This window comes from Balaenoptera musculus, chromosome 9 (assembly GCF_009873245.2).
Source record: "Balaenoptera musculus isolate JJ_BM4_2016_0621 chromosome 9, mBalMus1.pri.v3, whole genome shotgun sequence".
Classification (NCBI taxonomy): Eukaryota; Metazoa; Chordata; class Mammalia; order Artiodactyla; family Balaenopteridae; genus Balaenoptera; species Balaenoptera musculus.
In genome coordinates this window covers 53865265-53887340 of record NC_045793.1, presented here as the reverse complement: position 1 = coordinate 53887340, position 22076 = coordinate 53865265, and the positions used below count along the sequence as shown (strand labels likewise).

The 22076-nt window shown below is 38.6% G+C and overlaps 1 protein-coding gene across 1 annotated transcript in view; it reads right to left on the bottom strand.

The window, feature by feature from the left end:
- ZNF804B (zinc finger protein 804B) overlaps positions 1 to 20994 on the bottom strand; it is a 524148-nt gene extending 503154 nt beyond the window's left edge. The window contains exon 1 of the mRNA XM_036863687.1: positions 20887 to 20994. Within this exon, the coding sequence (XP_036719582.1) occupies positions 20887 to 20994 (108 nt within the window). The remainder of the gene's footprint in view (positions 1 to 20886) is intronic.
- Between the last annotated feature and the right edge of the window lie 1082 nt (positions 20995 to 22076).

Below are 22076 nucleotides of genomic sequence, written 5' to 3'. Positions count from 1 at the left end.
TGTCCATAAAAACTGCTTTGGAGGATAATTCTTAGGAGGACCACTCACCCATGTCTGTTGCTAAAGATGTTTACTCAGAGTATTTTATTACATCAGAGGAGCTGGAAACCCACAGCTTAAGGTTGGCGTGTTCTACTAACAGAAGTGCCATTTCTTATCTCTGGCACTACCTGGTTCTTCTTGCTAATATTAACCAAATGACAGTTGTATAAGCACAAGTAATTAGTTTATGAATGACAGTAAGACAATGTTTTCCCTTTTGCATTTTTAAAAGACACCAAAATATCTCTTTAATGAAGCTGACTCTCAGTTGATTAATAGGAAGAAAATGCTTGCATAAATAGAATTATGTGCATTTTTGGAATATAATTACAGACATAGATAGATAGATAGGTAGATAGATGACAAGAGAGATCAGTGTATATATATATATATGTATATATATATAAACCCAAACTAGAGAAACCAAATAAGATTTGTAAAACTGCTCCCAATGAAGTGTGAGAACCAGGGATTTAACTATCAAAGTTTAACAGTGTAGTACAAGAAAGGCTTCGTATAAATAATGCAGATCATTTCTCTACCAATTATGTCCTCCCTCAGCCCTACTCTGACTCCCATCTGAGAAGCTCCGGGTGTGGGTCACAACTGTGTGACCCTGTCACCCTCCCTTCCTCCTAATCTCTCTCCTGCTCTATTACACGCACACACACAGCATACAGACTGGATTAGTACTATCTACCGGGAGCAGAGAAAGCCCATATATAAGACAGCAAATGATGAAGCTGAAGTAAGAAGCAGACATGAGTTGCCTGGGAATAGTGGAGAGATAGAATCACTTCAGCTCCTGATTCCATTTCCCAGCCCTGGCTGAGGCCTGGTGGCATTTTCTACACCTGAATCCTTCCAATAATTTCTTCTCTTTTGCTTAAGTCAGTTAAAGTGGTTTGGCAGGGGTAGGTATCTTTTTCCCTCCTGAAGCAAATAATTCCTTAGCAGCCCGACAAATATTTGTCAGAGCAACCTACTCACACAGTGCAAAGAGTTCTCAGTTTCACATTAGAAGATTCATGTTCAAATCTCCTATGTTCTGCTGGCTGACTGTGACCTTGAGAAAGTTATTTAACCTCTCTGGGCCTCTGTTTGGTCACCTATAAATTGAATGAGCACCCAAATATTCAATGAGATAAAATACACATGAAAATAACCAGCAGCTCAGTAAGTGTTTGTTGAATTCATCAGAGTTCAGAGTGTGCTCTGCAAGTTTGCCGTTTCCATAATGCAGTTAGGACAGTAAGCTTTGTGACAAGGGCATGAGATGGTTTGAATTCTGACCAACAGCCTTGGGAGACCTCAGGAATGTTGGGCCAATTAGTCAAATTGTTGATACATAATGCTTCCACAGCAAGGATCCAGTAGTCTAGAGATATTCTAGACAATCTCCTAGCAGGGTAAGCACAGAGTAAGTGCTCCAGCAGGCTTTTGCTGCTGTTCTTAATATCCGGGGAAAGAATCTGAGCTACCCTTTGATAAATGTTCAAATACCAACTCTGACAATTGGACCCTGATCAGTTAATTAACTTTTATTAATATGTGTTGTGAATACCCAATTTATATTCTTCAATAATAATGTGAACATTTAAAAAATCACCCACCATTGTAATTAAGTGGCTTAATATATTTATGAAGGAATTTTTAAATTATTATTTTAAAGAGCTCAAATTCTAACAAGATGAAGATGGACTTATGTTGGTTTTATGGGTTTTTGTTTCCATTATACGTTTCTAACAAAAAATTGGTTGCTTAATCATATGTACCCGAAGGAAAAAGGTAATAACCCCACTGTGCCTTGTCACCTGACATACATAAATTGATGTTTAATATTCACACCTATGAGCAAAATTAGTATATGACAAAGTAAGAAAAAGTACATAATAATAATGGAAGCAATATACACATTTTAATTTTCTCCTATGGACAGAGATAACTTGGGGTTTTCATCTTGAAAAATTATAATGTTATTTGCAATTTATGTGAGATAAAATTTTAAAAAAGTGCCTCACTTTTTAATTATTATGCATTGTTAGTGTCTTTGGGTTCCTGGAAAGTGCTTTATAGTTTTGTGTAACTGCCAATAACAAGAGTTTGCACCATTAGTTCCTTACTAAAATCTGAACATTTGTTAATTATACCTACACATCGCTGTACAAATGAATATTTTGTCAAATTTTTATTTAAATTTGCCATATGTGTAGATACTCGAATTTTACTTTTCAGTTAATATTTTCATTTTGACCCATTCTAATCAACTAAGGTTGAATGAATGTGTAAAAGAATGACCAAGGAGATAGAGTTTTACTGAATGCCTACTAAGCCCCAGACTCTGTGGCATCCAGGTGCTGTCATTTACCTGGATAAAGAAGAGACAGGTCCTACTGCCAGGAGACTCAACGAAAGAGAAACAAGTATGTGAGTCAACAATTAAAATGTCATTCTGTTGTAATAAATGAAAGTGAAAATTGTCATGGGGGCATAGAGAGAGAATAATCAATTCTCAGTCAAGTGGTTTCACACCTGAGCTTTGGCTTCTGAAGGTCCTGGGTCCAACCACAGCTCTCTGCCCCTCAGTAGCAGATGGAATCTTAAGATTGTTTTAAGAATTAAATGAGACAATATGTGAAAGGCTTGTTTGGGCACAGTATATCTGATGTAGAATGAGTGCTCTCTACCTGTTACTACCATTGTGAACTGGGCATTTGAGAGGTGTCTGAACTCCAAGCAAGCATCACAGGGGATTCCCATAGGAATTACCAGTGAAGAAAGGAGAGGAGAGTGAGCAAGTCATAAAACCTTCCTCAGCTCTGGGCTCTGAAGTTCTAAATCCAAGTAAATCCAAGGAGTATTGGTAAGTTCACATTGGTTCAATAATTCTACAATGTTAATGTGTACAACAAACTCGTGGGCTGCTTGTTTAAACTGCACATCCAGGCCCCACCCAAGGCATTGTGATTCTTTAAGTCCAGTGTAGAGGCCTCAAATCATTAGTTTAACCCCATTTAAACAACAACAGATGAAGGTGAGCTCTTAAGGCCATTCTAGCTTGATTTTACTACAAGTAACTAAGTTGCCATATATGACATGTAATTTAGCAGTCTTATTTTCCCTCTCTATCCTCCAGAATCAGGGGAAGCAACATACATATACCAAGAGTACTTACTATTGATTGAATTTAAATCAGCCAACTTGATGGCCTTTCTCTAGAATATTCACAAAATTTTTGAAAAATGAATCATAATCAGAAAGATGAAAAAGCTCCTCTTCTAGAACATATATCATACAGGTTTATTTGTTTAATGTGTGTTTTCCATTCTAGGCTGTAAATTCCATTGGAGCAGACAACATGGGGTAGCTCCACCAGCTAGTATAAATGCCATACAGTTAATCAAGGATTATTTTATTTTCAGGAAAATGGAAAATGCTTGCATTCCAGGAGGTAGGAGTGGTAGGAAAGTTAGAGGGAAGGGGTAGATTGGAGAAATATTTAGGAGTTAAAATGAGCAGATTTACCAATCTGATGAGGAATTAAAGAAAAATAGTCTCAAGATTCAAGCCTAGACTGTTAAATGAAGATGATGTCGCTAACTAAGAAAGCATGCACTTGGTGGAAGATTAATTTAGTTTTGGATATTATGTGTTTGAGATGTCTATGGGAGATAATAACCAGTGAATAACCACAGATGTCTATGAATCCAAAATTCTGAGTTGTGGTAAACAGAATAATGGTCCCCATAGATGCCCACGATCTAATTCTCAGAACCTGTGAATACTGTCTTACATGTCAAAAGGGACTTTGCAGATGTGATTAAAACTAAGGACCTTGAGATGAGGAGAGGAGCCTGAATTATCCAGGTGGGCCCAATCTAATCCCATAAGTCCTTTAAAGTACAGAGTTTTTTTCCAGCTACAGAGAATCAGAGAGATGGCAGCAGGAGAAGAACCTGCTGGCTTTGAACATAGAGATGGGAAGCCATGAGCCAACGAACACAGGCAAATTCTAGAAGCTGGAAGAGACAAAGAAATGGGCTCTCCTTTAAATCCTCCTGAAAGGAAGCAGCCCTATCTATGCCTTGATTTTAGCCCAGCGAGACCTCTGTGGGAATTCTGACCTACAGAACTGAAGAAGAATAAATGTGTGTTGTTTGAAGCCACTAAGTTTGTGGTAATTTGTTACAGCAGCAATAGGAACCTAATATCCATAAGGTCTGGGTTGAACATAAATATCCTTTGGATTTCTATATAACAGGTAAAACATAATTTCCTCTATTATTTAATGCCTCTCCCTCTTACTTTCTGCAATCTTGAAGAAAGCGGTGTAACTGCAGTGCTCGGTATTTCTCTGTTGGCAATCAGTTCTATCCTCATCCTTCCTCTCTCCCTGGGGACTGGAACCCATCAACTGTGCATCCCAGAGCTCCTTGCCAGCTGGTTTCTGGTTAGGTCTGCCAATGGGAAGACTGGTGTCAGAGTGGAAGTTAGGAAAGAGAAAGAAAGCCATGATTTTCCTTCTTCGGCTTGTCCAGCCACCTTGGCACTTAGCGCTCACGGGTTCTGGTGCTCGTGGCGGCAGCACCAGACAACTGCTGGCCTCTGCAGTAGCAGCACAGCGGCGCCAGCAGCCTACAGTTGTAGGCACCAGCCACTCGGGCAGCAAATCCACCAGCCCCAGTGGGGCTGCAAGCTGTTGGATGACTGCAGAGCAGCGGGAAGGTGGTGGCAGAAGCAGCAACACCACCAGAGTAAGGCTTGTGGGCTTTAGGTACCACTTTCTCCTTTGCTCCTCCAACCCTAGAGGCCGCAGTGATTTCCTGCAGTTACTAATCTCTGGGTAATAGCATCTTCCCCTTTTCTCTCCCTCAGCCTTTTCAACACATTTGTAAACAATTCCTTGCCTTGCTTCCCTCTGTTTGAAAAGCTGAGAATGGTTTCTGTTATACTGACTAGACACTGATACAAATGCTTTTTTGCATCATGAAGTGGCAAATGAAACAAAATGACTGAATATTTTCTGAGCAGAATGTATGTGCACAAAAGCTTATACCTACACGTGGACCTTCATATTTGCTCATAATGTGAACATAGGTGTAACATATACAACCCTCAGTTACCTAATATGTCCTCACTTCAAATGTTTTACTATTAAAGCAGGTTGTTATTGGGGAGAGAAAAATACAGGATTGGTTCATTAGAATTTTCAAAGGCAGTGAAATAAAGATATTTAAAAACAGTAGGGTGAATGCTTATCATCACAGAGTTAGTAGTTTTAGATTAAATATCTATCTGTATGGAAAGGAAGAGAAAAATTCCTTCCACATGGCAGCAAGATCATAAAAACAATTTATCTGCTTAACTCAATTCGCTTTGACAAAAACAGGACAAATGGAAAAGCCACTTGAAATGTATCCTTGTCTTGAATTAAAGCTGTATCAGGAAAGTAGGGCACACTGAGCATTTTCATTGTGAAAGTTGTGAAAACCTGGGGTTTCTCTTTGCAAGTGCTGCGTTAAACAGAAAGCTAACCGGCCCCCACGCCTGTACTTGTCTTCCAAGAAAACACAACTACGGTAAAGAGCCATCTTAAAGTACCATCCAAAGCAGCAACAGTTTCAACAATCTGATATGAGTGCTAAGTTCACAGTAGGTGCTTAGAACACTTTAAGGGGTCAAGGAAACCTGTTCGTAACAGAACAATCCACGTGCTGCAGGAGTAACCATCGGCTGTCTTCATTTCATGCTTACTATGCACCAGAAACTTTTCTAAGCACTGAGCACCCATTTGCTCATTCACATCTTCCAATGGCCCCATAAGGCGAGTAGCACCACCAATGAACAAGCTGTGGCTCTTAGTGCTGAAGTAGTCATACAACCAGTTAGAGCTGCAGTCAGAGGTCAAACCAGTTCAGTCCAACTCAAATCTATATGCTTAACCACTTCTCTATACTTAACATATGAAGGGAAAATATCCATGCTCTCACCTTAAAAGTGTAGGGGTGGGAGGAGTAAATGCATAAAACAAGGCAAAATATGTACATAGACAACACCGTAAAACCCTACTCACATCATGGTATTTTTATTTTAAATTTTTAATTAGATATAAAAACATGCAACCTTTGTCACCATGCAACACTAGAAGGGACACATTTTTAGTGGCATTTCAGAGATCCAGAGAGGTACCTCATCTAAAGAAGTGAATATTACCTTGGGTCTTCAATGTTATTATATTAATGGTGTCTAATACCTTCTGATAAAATTTCCCTAACAAAGACAAAATGAGTTTTTATAATTGATTCAAAACATTGTAAGAACCCTCCATTTTCTTTTGCTTTCTGGATACAAATGTTATCTACCCTTAAAGCAAGAAAACCCTCATTCGGCCAGACCACCCCCAGATTACCCTAAAACATCAAAGAGGAGTATTTGAGTGAAACTTAAATCATAATATCATTCTTGTGTGTAGATCTATAAAGTTAATTCTCAATTCTTCTCTCTTTATACTGCCTAGTTTTAATGGACTTACACAGGAAACTAAGATTAATGATGATTCAACTCCAGTACTCTTATTTTCTTGTTTATAAATCATTTCTTTTTTTTTTTTTTTTTATAAATCATGTCTGATTTTTCTTTGTAACAACAGCAGAAAAAGCCATGGTTTCCTCCTATCTCATGTGGCACAACCCACAGGAAGTAATTAGAAGTACTCATGCCAGGACCACAGACTGTTTAGTTCTGTACTAAGATTGAAAGCCATATTTCTACCTGAGACGGTTTCCTTATTTCCTTGTTACATAGCCTACAGGAGCAGACGTGGTTGACCCTTACCTGCCAGTCCTGCCATGTCTTGCACCCTCTCAGCCCCTCAGCCCACATGCAAATCCCAGGCTGGGAGTCTTTCTCTGGGTCCTGCCTTAGGGCTCTGTGTCAGGATAACTCCCATTCATTCTTCATGTCTCAAATTAGCCATCACTTACTCTGGGAATTTTGCCATGGTCCTAGCACTAGGAGGGTTATCCCTCTTTAGAATCAGTTACTTTTTATTCAAAAGAACTTGTATATTTATAACTAGGGGTATTGTGAAATAAACATCTGTTTACTGCCTATCTTCATTCTCTGTCTGTAGTCTCCACTGGGAGAGATACCAGGTCGATTGTGTTTACCTCACTATCATCAGCACCTTGGACAGTGCCCAACATGTAGTAAGGGCCCCAAATGATTTGTGAAAACTTAGGATCTGAACTCCATCAGCTTCAAGGCAGAGTTATAATTGCCCTGAGAATTTTCCACTGGGAACCCAGGGTGACAGGTGTGTATATCTTCCAAGCAGGATAGCATAGAGCCCTTCCAACCAGGACCCTATAGGTCCTCCTCGTTCTCTTGGGGACTTCCTCTTGGTAGTCTCCACTCTCTAGGAGCCCCTAAAGCCCTTCCAAAGCAGAACTTCGAAGTAAGACTCATCTTCACTGCTCCCTTCCTAGGCTTTCATTTCCTCAGTGGTCTCCTTCCTTTTCTTTTAGGGACCTAACACCTGAGGTATTACGTTATGAGAAGAATCTTTTCCAGGTTCTTTATTCACATCAAAGAGTAAATCAGTAGCACGATGAAGAGACATTTCTTATGTATATTTGCATTTAGCAGCATCTAAATTGAAATGTCTGGCATCGGCCACTAAGAAGAGAAGATTCTGGACTTCCCTGGTGGCGCAGTGGTTAAGAATCCGCCTGCCAATGCAGGGGACACGGGTTCAAGCCCTGGTCCAGGAAGATCCCATATGCCGCGGAGCAACTAAGCCCGTGTGCCACAACTACTGAGCCTGTGCTCTAGAGCCCATGAGCCACAACTACTGAGCCCGCGTGCTGCAACTACTGAAGCCTGCACACCTAGAGCCTGTGCTCCGCAACAAGAGAAGCCACCACAATGAGAAGCCCACACACCGCAATGAAGAGTAGTGCCCGCTTGCCACAACTAGAGAAAGCCCGCACACAGCAACAAAGACCCAACGCAGCCAAAAAATTAATAAATTAACAAATAAATAAATTTAAAAAAAAAAAGAAGATTCTCCAAAGAATAGAGACAAGCCCTTCTCTATGGGGGTGGCCAACCATGCCTCCCCCACATACAGATCCTCAAGGGAAAGGGAGGCACTCAGGCCCTCACACCACCACACGAAACCCTGTCTAGTGCTCTGATGCTTTCTCTCTTCTAGGGACTACGTCTACCACATCCCTTCATCCCTCAGCTGATTAGACTTTCAGTGCTAGCCTTGTAGGCTACATCCCACAATAACGTCAGCAGGATTACAGGAACCCTGACTTCAATTGCTGTCATTTCCTTGGTCAGCCGAAGTTCCAAAAAAAGAAAATTTACTAAGATCCAAAAGAAAACAAAACAAAAGGACAAAATGATAAAACCTAGAGATAAAAGTTTAGGATTGTCTAGGTCAAAATTACTTTTAAACTCTGACCTAAGTGCTCAGTGCCATGGGCCAACTGAACCACATTCTCTGTTCATCCACTTCAGATGCCCCCCCTCACCTTCTTTCTTCTGCTTTATCCAAAGGAGTCTGGTCACTTACCAAAGCTGGTAGGTAGAACTACTCCCCAGGAGTATTTGGTGCATGAAAAATATATCTTCTTTTCCCATAATGTGATTTATCTTTCAGTTTTGCTACATGGCCAATAATGGTTGGGCAAATAGCAGACACTTACAATACTTGTTAAATATGATTGAATGAATAAGTGAATGAATGACTTTGACTCCTCAATTGAAATGTTCTTCTGTTTTTAATTCTAGAAATCTTAGGCTTCTCCCAGACCAGGCTCCTCTATCTAGATTTCTGTCCCACACGTTGGCTATTTCCCATCGACTCTATTTAAAGTCTCCTCAGGGACTCAGCTCAGGAAAAAACTTGAGCTTCCTCGAGCTTATTCATGAAGGTGTTCTGAAATCCCAAAGTCACCTTAATGTTTCTTATAAAAATTGCAAACTTAGAGTGAAAGTAATATTTAATCAATGTCTAGTGGTGGAATTAACTGGCAATGTGTCAAATAGTTAATTGAGTTACTCTGCATAAGATGCATGCATTTTAATTATGTTTTGGAAACAGCGGATACTTACCCTTCATGGTCCATCTAAGTGGTATTCAAATCATAAAGCTCCAGGGCTTATGCCCAGATATGTCTTCCCTGCCCAGCATCCTTGCCCAGATACAGAGGAAAAGGAGGAGGCTTTCACTATCCAAGAGCTTCTCTCCCCCACCTTTAGCCAAAGGTTCCATCTATTTTGCCTGGCTCCTAAGATTTCCTTTGAACAAAGAATACATGAAAAAATAAAACAACAACAACAACATGAAAACCACTGGTCAAACATTAGTGACTTGTTTCCAAACAGACTGGTAAGAAATTGTGAGGTTGAAGATTCCTCCCATATTTCATCACACCCAGTGCTTATCACAGTCAGAAACGGAATCTTAGAGCTAGCCTTATATTCATGACTTAATGAAGAATTTAAAACTTTATGTTCCCAAATTTTCGTCACACAAGTAGATCAGAAGTTGTATTCCAGTTACCGTCTACTGGATCTAATTCTAGGATCTGCAGATTAAGTGATGCTTATATACTATATAAGTCCACGTAAGACCACTCCCTATGAATATGTTTATGCCAATTATAATTTTTCTCCAGTTATGCTTTCTCACCTATTCTATTCCTTGTGGAAAACTGATTTTCTCTATCACTTTCAGGGGTGGAGTCTATTCTGATGATCACAGAGGACAGAACTGAGTGTGATTTTTTTAAAAATTTACAGCAAAGTGACACTGTTAGAAGGAACACATAAAGGAAAATTTATTGCAGTTTATTACTTTTCCTTTATAACGTAATTTCACAAATCTTCCTTCTATAATGATAAGAAAGCAAATCATCAGTGATCGTCACTAAAACTTCTTCCAGCAACATCATGCAGAACTCTTGAACTCATACCATGTAGCATATGGATATTGGAAGATGAGCATTGCATTTGATTGAAAATACACGATCAGTTCTTTAAACATATTTATATTCATTTAATTTAGGATTGATTAATAAAGCATTGTTTGGGTTTTATCTATAATCTCCTTGGCAATAATCCCGTTTCCATAGTAACACAAACTTGTATTTTACCCTTGTGCATGTGTGTGAAATTATAACAACTTTTGCAATAAAGTTTACATATCATTTGCACATAACTTTCATTTTTTATGAGAATTCCAAGCTAGAGGTTTCTTTCCTTTAATCATTTACTATTTTGCCACTAAATACATAATTCACATCTCCCCTCAAATAACGAAAACTCAACAGAGCCATTCCTAACGACTCTCAAGAGATATCAAAATCTACATGATGGTCAGATCTTTGAATTTCAACATGTACTATTAAGGGAAAGATAATGAAATACTTCACAAATGTCACCTTGGATATAATCCCTGTGCTGTATTAGCATAAATCCATTCATACTTACCGAATCAGTATTCTTTTTTTTTTTTTTTTTGGAGATAATTATATATTTATAAAGCACTCTTATTTAAAGTTACAAAAGAAATGGTGATTTTACAACAGGGAAAATAATTACAAGAAATTCAGATTTTATTACATGCTGTGAAAAACAAAAATGATCCAATTTTAGCTGCCTATGGATTTATTGAAGTCAAGTAATAAGAAGCCTGGTTCAAGAACACTAGATCATAAAGAAAAAGTATATCATCATCATAAACAGGAAAGTAAAAGGGACGTAAATGTAATTATCTTCTTTCGTTCATTTGTTTCAACTAGTTAAGTTAGCTGTGGTCAGTCAAAGTGAAGTAGGACACTAAGCAGAGGAAACATTGTCTAGTTACCTATCCCCACCCGAAAAGAGGGCCTTGCTGTCAGTTGAGCTGCAAGTATATATGTTTTTTACTACATCTCTTTTTAATATCATTTTTTAAAAAACAAGGCAGTTTATAATCTGGCGTTAGGAAAATAGTTGCCTTTGGGTTGGGTGGTGCTTGGTAAGGGGCACACCTGGGGCTACCAGGAAGTTGTAATATTCTATACTACATCTGAGGCATTAAAAAGCTGTACACTTATTATTTGTGACAATTTATATATTATATTATTCTTCAGTACAAAAGTTAAAAAATAACTTTCCATTTAGATACCACTATGTCTAGAATAGGAAATGGTGAAGATTTCATGAAATTATAATTATTATTTCAACTCATCCCATCACTTTTTATTTATAACTAATTTTTTTTTTTGTCCCCTAGGAAATTTTCAGGTATCTAAATCAAAGACTAAACAAACTAAGAAAGATAGCATTAAAATGTGCCTTTAAAATGATCTGGTTTTGTGTTCTTAAGTTTATCTTCTGTATAAATGATGTATACAGTGTAAAAGGGAACTATCTGGAAAAAGTTGACATGATTTGAAAGTGTGGATGATATTTGTCTAAATATATGATAATATTTTATTGAGTTTACCACCTTTCAAGAATATAAGAAACATCAGTATATTGTATTTCAAAACATCTATCACAGTAAAAAGTGTAATCAAGCATTTTGAGTTGCACAAAGTTCAATTAATATATAAGAAAATAAAGCAAGTGATGTACATGGAAGAAGGTTAGTTAGTTCTCACAAATTTTTCAGTCCTTTAATGAAAAATCACCAACTCTCTCTGAATAGTTGAAAGGATGTTAACACTGAAGAGGTTGTAGATCTATCCTCTTGCTTCCAAAGGGCACACTGAGGACCAGTGAGTAAATGGAAGGAGGCAGAGACATTTGGGGAGGGCAGAGGAGACATAGCGTTAATTATACTAGTCTCACTAGAGGATCAATCACGTTGGTGAGCAGAGAGGTCCCCTACCACTGGAAATGTTCACCCATGTTAAGAGTAGCTGTGTTCGTTTCCTATGGCTTCTCTAACAAATTACCACAAACTTTCTGGCTTAAAAGACAATAAATTTATTATCTTATAGTCCGTTAAGTCAGAAGTCTTACTAAGCTAAAATCAAGGTGTTAGCACGGCTGTGATTTCTCTGGAGGCTCTATGGGAAAATTGATTTACTTGCCTTTTCTAGCTTCAAGAGGTCATAAGCATTCCTTGGCTTGTGGCCCCTTCCTTTATCTTCAAAAGCCAGCAGCATAGCATCTCAAAGCTCTCTCTCTGGCTCTGACACTTCTGCCTCCCTCTTACAAAGGCCCTTGTGATTCCACTGAGCTCACCTGCATAACCCAGGAAAACCTTCTCAACGCCCTAATTTAGACACATCTGTACAGTCCCTCTTGCTATGTAAGTTAACAGAGTCAAGGGTGTTGAGGATTATAATGTGGACATCTTTGGGAAGTCATTATTCTCCTATCACAATGATATATTAAAATATATACAGGCGGAGGCTAAACCAGATTGCTAAGATTCCTTCCAATGTTTATATCCACTAAATAAGACAAAGAAGTCAAATATTTGTTAACAACTGTAGCAAAAGAAACTGACCATACAAAAGACCTGATTCTCTCCACTCTGGAGGCTATTACTATCTTTCTGTATGTCCACTGGAGATGGCTGGGTATTTTAGCTAAAATTCATTGTTCAGAAGAAGTCCAAGCTTCTTTTGTGAACAGTGACCACATCCTGACTAATCCAAGACAAAAAAAGTACTAGCAAAGCCTTGCTGGAAAGTGTGTGACTGATAAGTTGGAGAGGGTTGGCAATTATGCAATAACCACCCTGTAGCTGCTCCAGGATGGTGCTTTCTCAAGGGCTACAGTGGCCAGTGACCAGGAAATTACTGTCTGTTTTTCAAAAGAAAGAAAAATGAGAGTGAGGAAGGGAGAAATGGTGTGTGAACCACTATTTTTCTTCCTTACGACACACTCCTAAATAGGAAGGGAATGGTCAAGTTCCTAACTTGTAATTCGTTTCAAAGAAGCTATTAAATATGTGCCAATGAAAAATATGGCTCGACTAACTCAGGTATGAATTTCATCCATTTATATATAGCCAATCTTCAGCCTCTTGTGGCCTTTAACAAAAGATGTTCAGAAACGGTTACATGGAATAAAGCACTCTGCAATTGGGAATAATAGGAAGTATTAAATCATACTTGAGGCAACTGACCAAAGGATCTTGGTAGAATTGAAAGTAAGAAGGATCACCATGAAAACAGTGGCCACTCAATCCAGTAGAACAGTTTGCATTCTAAAAGATTCTGACTAACTACTTGGGAAAAAAATTCTCTAAGGAAAAGTTTTCTTCTTGGAGCTACCAGCAGGACCAAAGGGAACATGTTTATACCAGTTAAATTTCTATTGAAATCCTTTTGTTTTCTATTGAAATCAATAATAAACCAGAAGCTGTCCTTAGCTCTGGGGATATAAGGACAATGGCAAACATGACCCCAAGGATCTCAGATCTCATGGCGAAATGGAGACCAATAAACAAACACAATTCAGTGATTATCAAGGCAAGCAATGGATGTGACTAGAGCCTGAAAAAGAAGCACTTGACCCACGAGATAAGGGAACTTCGTGTAGACTCACATGAGGACCCAACTCTTTAATTAAGTCTGAAAGAATATATAAGACATGTCCCAAAAAATGATGGCAAAAAGAAGATTTGTAGCAGACAGAACAGCATGGGCAATGACATAAAGGTCTATAAACACCCATCATAGTCAAGAGCTTTGAGTAGCTCAGTATGGCTGGACCATAGGATCAGGTGGAAGAAAAGAGTTAAAGCTGAAGACGTAGGTATTTTAAAAATATTAGGGGCTAGATCATGAAGACTCTTAGATACCACCCAAGGTCTATGAACATGTTCAGATAATAAGAAAATATGTAATGTGTACACCTCTTTGTCTCTTGACTTCACATTTAGATAAAGCAAATCAACAGGGAGGGTCAGATTTCAGTGAGCCTCCTCCATCCCCTCCATCATTCAATAAGGGGTTCAATAGTTATTTTCTCTTTAGAATATGGTATTTATATCATTCACAAAGAGGAAATGCATATCACCTGTTCTTGTCAAGGAACATGTTAGGGAATATAATTATTCAGAGCAAAATGGAGATCTGAAAAGGACATATGTGCGGGGAAGTTGATGGTATTTTTCTGTCGCTGGGAGGTAACATGAGACAAATGAAGTGCTGTGTAATAGCTGTGGAAAAGAGGGCAGGGGAAAAACAATGGTAGGAGGTGGGTTCTGAATGGAGATATGGGGGAAGCTCTAAATTCTGAGCTAGAAATGAAAGTTATGTGTGGATGGTGGACAGAGAAGGAACCTGCATGCTTGGGTGGGGCAGCAGACAGAATGGGGTGGTTCTCACCATTTGCAGGGGCCTATGCCTCTGGAGTTCGAAGTATATGCCAGCATTTATACAGGAACCAAAAAAGATGTTGGAAAAAAATGGTAACCATGCTAATGAAAGGAATAAGGATCAATGGCAAGAAGAATAACGGGAAGGGAAAAGATTGTTCAGAAAAACAAAACAAAATAAATCGGCAGTACGCGTTTCAAAATAAACTATATCCTGCCTCTTACACCCACACAAAAGTGAAATCAAACTTGCCAAAAGGAATTTGCCAATTCTCAAAATGAAAAATTGACAGCCCTAATTATACTTGCGACAAATGAACAAAATGAATACTCTCCAGGAATCACGCTCAAGACTGTCCAGTCTAAAATCCTGAGGGTCTTCCCTATAGTTGGAGGGTCTACATTTTATTATTTATTTATAGCCTGCTTGCTTTCACAACAGACCTAAGTCAGCTAAAATAAACTTTATACATTAAAACAATAAATATAAATTTAAAAGAATGAAAGTCATGGAAAATAAAATTAAAATAAGAGCTAGACCAGGAATAGGAAATGAGTGGGGGTGAGGACATCATGCTGCTTTGAAGGCCAACATCAATCCCCATCACTTGTGAAGCACACATTTGTCTCTGGGTTTCCCAACAGCCAAAGAAGAAAGGAAATATAGTTAGCTATATAGCTTTCTTTATATGTGAAGGAAAATTACACTATCAGTTTTTTAGAAGTTAATATTTAAATTTTAGGTATCAAATTTGAATGAAAGAAGCATTTAGTTCAATGCATGTTATCAGGGGTCCATTTCAGGAAAAGTAGGATCATTAGTGAATATTTTTAAAATCCCTTTCCATTTTAAATACTGTATAATATTCCTTTGCATTTTTTGTCTTCAATAAGCTAACAATGTCTTAGTTACAACTGAGAATGCTGTCTAACTATGATGTAATTCATCTTTCCACAGTTTCTTTTCATGTCCAATAAGTATTTCCAATGCAAGAGTGACTCTGGAACTCAGTGATTTATATATTCCTATTATCATCATAACTCTACACTTCATGAGAACATATCAAATATTTAATTTCTCTCTCTAGACCTTATCCACTAAGTAAGCCTGATTTACAAAATCTATCTACAAAAGGCTGCCACCCGTCATTTTATAGGAATTACCTGGAACACTATATTTGTTAAAACCAGAAGACATTTTCAAACAGAGTAGCATTTTTATTTCAATTTTGATTCAAATTATTTTCTACAAAATATGTACATATGTACTAAAGAATTATTCTGCCAATGTGTATTTTGACAAACCAAATTCATACTGAAATGCACTTCATAAAGTTATTCAAAATATATATTACTCTTCTTGATCTTTGCTCCCAGTACAGCCTTAATCCTACTGACATCTCAAACCCTATTAATATTTAACACATGGAAAGTATGTATCTTAGTGCATATACATTATATAACAAAGATTTCACAGTTACAACTAAGGCTAAGTTTTTTTAAAAAACTACAAATGATTAAGTTCTATGCTAAATACCATCCCCGTTTAGCCTACACATGATGAAAATACGTTTTATTTTGTTTCCAAAATATAGGGCAGAAACCTAAAATAGAGTTTCTCTTAATTGTTAAGTCTAAAAGAAACAAATCAAGAGACTGACCCGTCAAATTTTAATTGTGAAATAAATGTAGTATGAGCTAATAATGTCACACATTATAGCACTCAAATACTTACTGGACTCTTCTTATCATGAAAACCTTCTGAAGTTACAGAAACATAAATTAAGTCCTAGAAAGTTGAGACTTATTTTGGAAAGCATAATGCCAACTACAAGTTTCTGAAATCAGTTAGTTGGGGGAGAGAAGAAATGGGTTGAAAAGGCAACTAGAGGACAGGGGACTGCTTAATACAATACTTGACATAAAGAAAACATGCATTGTAAGAATTGTAACTGAGTCTTCTTTACGAAAACATCTGGAAGTTTAAACATAAAAGTCAGTATATGTATTCATGAATTAAAGAAGAGGAGGCAGGTGACTTCTCTACGGGAGAGCATGTCTTCATAATCATATTTGGTACATGAAAAGTGCGTCAGTTTGAGAACATTTTTGGATGTGTTTAACATGTACTTATTAAGCATAAGGGAAATACATGCAATTATTATAGGCATTAGAAAAAAGAGCAAGGTTGTAACTGCACTCATTTCCTCATAAGGGATTCTCTGAATAGATGCATCCTCAAGGTAATTAATCTTTTCTAGAACTTCTTGCAGTTATACATATACACTGATAATTTTTAAAAGAGAACTTTATAGAATTTTTTAGTCCATCTAAAATGCTTGTTTGTTTGTATGCCACCTCCTTCAATTAGGTAATTTAGTCAGATATATAACTTAGAATAAGATCACTAAACAAAACAAAATAACAAGTAAACAACAACATCCAAGGACCCTGATCTGTTGCTGAGATGAAAATCCCAAGAATTTCCTTCACATCAAATATTTCAGAGGAAGACAACAGACAATCCCAGAAACAGATATTCCTGGTGTCTATCTATAGTGTTCCCAGGAATAAGCACTTCTTAAGAAGTATCACTCTAATAAGCTAACCATGTACCACAGATAAAATATAAAACTATGATTATCATTAACATTTAATCACTACATATCCTGAATGATAGTCTTAATATTGACCACACACAGATTAAATAAACTATAACAAACCAAACTTGTCTCTAAATTTGAGACGATATTTTACATTACTCAAGATAACTAAGAATCTATTCAAATATATTTTTGACACTACAAGAGGATATTACTTGTTTAATTGAATTCAAACATGGTGGTAGAAGAACTTTTAAGTTCCTGGATTGTAAGAAAGTTTTACCTTTAACATATCTGACAGTAAAGATTATAACGTAATATATAGGTAACTTCCTATACTTGAGCACTGGTAACAATGTATCTACATCTCTATCTATGTGTAAATACGTGCGCATGTGTGTATGATTTTTAAAGTCATCATTCATTCATATTATAGATTTGGAATATGGTGGGGGATAAATATCCTAAAATGTGGGAGGGTGTAAATTTACTTTCTAAAATTGAAAACTTACCAATAAGCACTATGCAATACTCTCTGTCACTTTTCTTTAATCTATCCCTGGATTTAAAGTAACATAAACTATCTCAAATCAATTATTCACATCCTAATTAGGATGAAAAGCAATAAACTATTTTCTTCATACCAAGTCACCAAAAAGAAGAGAGATGCAATAGATAAGACATTTGCATGTTTTCACTTTGAAGATAGGAACTGCATTTCACTCTAGGATTTTCAGTTTACTGATCCGTGAAAACTGTTTGGGAAAAAAATGTTTTATTTATTTCTCAAGTATCCCATTGAGTATTTACTACAAGAGTTCCATATAATGATTCAATGTTTTCTAAATGAAATCCTTTGAAATAAAAGTGTATATAAATATAATCATTCCCTTTTTTACTGTTAGTTTAATATCACGTGTTCAGATTCTACAGACGTGATTTGAACATGACAAATTATACAACTGCTTTAAATATATAACTGAAGAATTATATGTATAAGACACTGACATGTTAAATTCATATTACCCAGGTGTATTTATATCAGAACTACCAAAGAAGAAACTCATTATAGGAAACAGGAAGTGTGGTTTTTCTCCATTCTATAACAAAGTTACAGAATAGTCTTATTCAATAATTGTGTTATGCGCTACTTTTAAACAGCTCTACTAAAGCAGAAAAGTATGGATTAAAATAGGCAGAACACTCAGATTGAAAAAGTAAGAACCAAAGTTGAAATCATTGTAGAACTTAGTGAAAATGAGTTAAATCAATGAGTCATACCCCAATCCATAATCTCAGATAAACTGAGTTTCAGTGACTGGAAATAACTAAGTCATTGACATAGAGGCCAATCTGAGACCATTCTGGGAACTAAGTTTGGATAAAAATTACTGTCAGAGTAGCTATATGTTTTAATAAAAAATGAATGACTGTATACTATGGATCTGTGAGTTTAATATTTGTACTGATAAAAAAAATCAATAAACTTATGTTAACCTGAAAGTAACTTGGGGGGGCGTGTATTTCTGAATATAAAAAAAAATGACGTATAACCAGCTTTCAGTCTTATGCTTCGCAACTCATTAATGAAGAAGGCAAATATAAACTCATCTGGACCAGGAAACTATTACCTAAATTCTCAAGGGTCTACGGTCCAGAAGATAGTGACCTATTTCAATTTAGGGTGAAAGACTAAATGTTATGCAATGTGAATGCATTTCTGACTTAACAACCTGCCCGTGACAGAGAATGAATGAACATCAATTTTCACATACTGCTCATCTCATGTGAGAAACTTTTCAAACCTTGAAAAAGTCATTCGAATTCCATAGCAAAATGTAAAAGAAGACAAAATAAATCAGGTTTAGGAAATACCTACACAGACTAATTCAGATATTTTTAAATGATGCAAATGTAATTTAAGTACAGTCAAATGTGTAAACATTGGAGAGAACAGCCCAGTGAATCAAAGTGTGGAACCTAGGTAAAAGTAAACGAATCAGTATTCTAGTGAAAACCAGCCCAATAATGAATAAGAATAGCGTCCTGTGGGTGTGAGCCTCTGGTCAGCCAGCAGGGCCATGTGGGTTACGGGCTGTCTTCTTACATCCACATTCATATGTCCAGTCCCTATGGGGTCACTCAGGCTCCTGGGAGATGAAGGGACATAATGGGGCGGCAGGGGTGCGGGGTGGGAGGGAGGCAGGACACTTTTTGACCTTGTGACAGAAATTCCCTCCGCAAACCCTACAGATTTTGGAAGATTAACACCATATTCTAACTTAAATGGAACTAAACAATGTAAGAACTATGAAGTAATTCTCCCTTTACACTGTGAATGATTAAGGCACATACCCTGTAACACACTACCCAATTCAGATTTCCACAACCAGAGAGGGTTTGAGAAGACAGCCACAGAGCTTATCAAAGGGTGGCAAAATATCTATGAGAAAGATGGAACATTCTAGGGTTTCAAGATGAAATGAGCTTACAGAAAAATTTGAAGAATTTAAGACTGCTCTAAGGAAGATTCTGACAGCATGGGTTGTTAAACATTAAGGTGGTTTGCTGAGACTGTGGAATTCTGATCCTGAGAATCTTTAAAAATAGGAAAGATTCAGACCAGCTGCTCAGAAAGATTGAATGTGGGCTTTATGCATCTAAAACCCTTCAAGACGCTTCTAACCCTGTGAATTTAATTGTAAATGCCAATACAAACAGTATATTCCATCTTACACTTTTGATTCAATACTAAATAGTTGCAGGGGGTCTGCAATGACCTACTTTGTACAGTGCATGAAAGCATGTGAAGCAATAGTTTGTCACAATTAGGAGTCCTAGTGATATCTCTGGGTACCTGCACTTTCTGATTTCAGATTTTTCATGCAAATCACATATAGCCCTTAATCACAGGTTTTTATAATATATTGCAGTTTTGAATAATTCATGCTAATGAAACATTAAACCATGATGGAAAGAACCGAAAAATGAATAAATAAAAATCAGACAACTTCAATTTTCCCTCTTTATATCATACAGACTTAAAGTACTAGTTTTTCACCTTACACTAGAAAAATCGTTCTTTAAGTTTAGACCCTTAGTCACTTACTAAAAATCCAAAACTTTAAAAACTAAATCATGACTTTTTTTTTCTTGAAACACATTTAAATTCTTTAAAAAAATGATTTATAGTATGTACTAAGGGATGAACTGACAATATATTGAAGTCATAGATTCCGGTCAAAATCATTTAACAAAAGATACTTAAATCAAATAGTAAACTAAATTGAATAGTTTACTAAGTTAAATAGCAGTCACTCAAATTTGCACATCAATACATCTGTATATAGTACAAAAAACTGCCTAATTCATATTTTCACAAAGAACTCTTTGGCTTTCCCTGAAGAACCTACATAGTGAAGCATTAGATTTCATCATATCGAGATCCAACACTTTTCCTTTTGCCCGGACCCTGATGCAAAATGTTTAGAGTTTATTTTCTTATAAAGTATATGCAGCATTATTAAACTAATCCCAACTGATGACTTCATGAAGTATGGTTATAAAGTGCCACTCAAACTTTCTATACTGACCAAATCAGCAGATTCATAACTTGACACAGCACACAGGAGCTACCTTCACAAGCCTGCACTTAACTGCATTCAGTAAATATTCGCACACCTAGCACTATAGATGCTAATGACTGTGTTGAAAATACACATGTAAACACACACCCCTCACTGTGTAACAGTCTGTCAATAAACTGTCTAAACAGACACAATATACCTATGGGCAAGGTAGCTTATCCATCACCCCCTCGTTGTGCCAGGACAATATCTCTTTCTGTTTATATTGATTTTGAACGTGTGTGTGTGTTGTGTGCGTGTGTGCGCAGGTTACCAGAGAGGGAGATCCGTTCTTGCAGAGGGGCCCTCTGAAGACTCCTTTAATGCCCCGGTAGTGCCCGTTGCTGAGATGTCTCGAACTGATGACCAGGTAACAAGCCATGTGGGTTCCGGGCGGGAGGTGTAGAGTCTCAACTCCTCACCAGGCGACCAGCCGTGGAAATGCGGGCTGGTTTTTCAGCAGCAACAGTGACGGCCAGCTCCGGAGAAGAAGCGGCCGGCAGTAAGCAGGCGACGCTGCAGCCGCGCGTCCCCGCTCCTCGCCCAGCGCCGGGCTCCCGCTGCCGGCAGCAGCTGCTCTGACGGCGGCGGCAGCGGCGGCCACAGAGCACTTAGGGGACCCGGCGAGCCAGTCCACATGCTGCTCTGGCCAGGTGGCTGCTCAACCGCGGACGGCGATGTATATAATTTTAAGGACAACTTCCTGGGTCCGCTAGGGAATCGGCAACTCCTCCTCTCTTTCCCTCCCGCCCCCGCCTCCTCACCCAGTGCGCGCGCAGGAGATGCTCAGGCGCCCAGCGTCTGGCCCGGGCGTCCCCGGCCCTGCGGCGCCGCGAATCAGCAGCAGCAGCCTGTGCGGGGAGAGTGGCTGGGGGTCCTTGGAGCGCCAGATCGCTGCCCCCGCTGCAGTGGCGGGGAGGGGGAGGGGGAGGGGGCGGGGGCGGGGGAGGCGACGGGGCAGGCTGGGCTGAGAGCTGAGAACTGGGGACGCGGAGACTTGTGAGTGGGAGCTGTTAGCGCGACGGCTCGGAGCCACCCGGGAGGTGAGGGGTACGCCCGTGGCTCGGCGTGGAGGTGACAGCTTCGGCGGCGGCGGCGGCGGCTGGAGGCTCTCAGGGCTGCGGGACGCGAAGCCCCAGCATCCCGCCATCAGCCGCCCTGGCGGCCCCCTGGTCCCTCCACCCGGTCTCTGGGCCAACTTTGCACTGTGCTGCGGCGGGCGGGATGATTGGAGGGCGCGGTGGAGGTGAGCGGGAGGAGAGCCTTCTCTCTACTGTCACTGCCGGCTCGCCTTCAGCATTTCTTCCGCCCTCCGGCTGACGGCGCCGCAGGCGGAAGCAACAGCTCCCCAGCGGGCTGTAAAGGTGTGCTGTGCAGCCCCAAATAGGGCAGACAGATTAGACGCGCTAGAGTGGGTAGTGGACGGAGGAGGAAGCAAGTTTTAGATAGAAAACTTGTATAAGG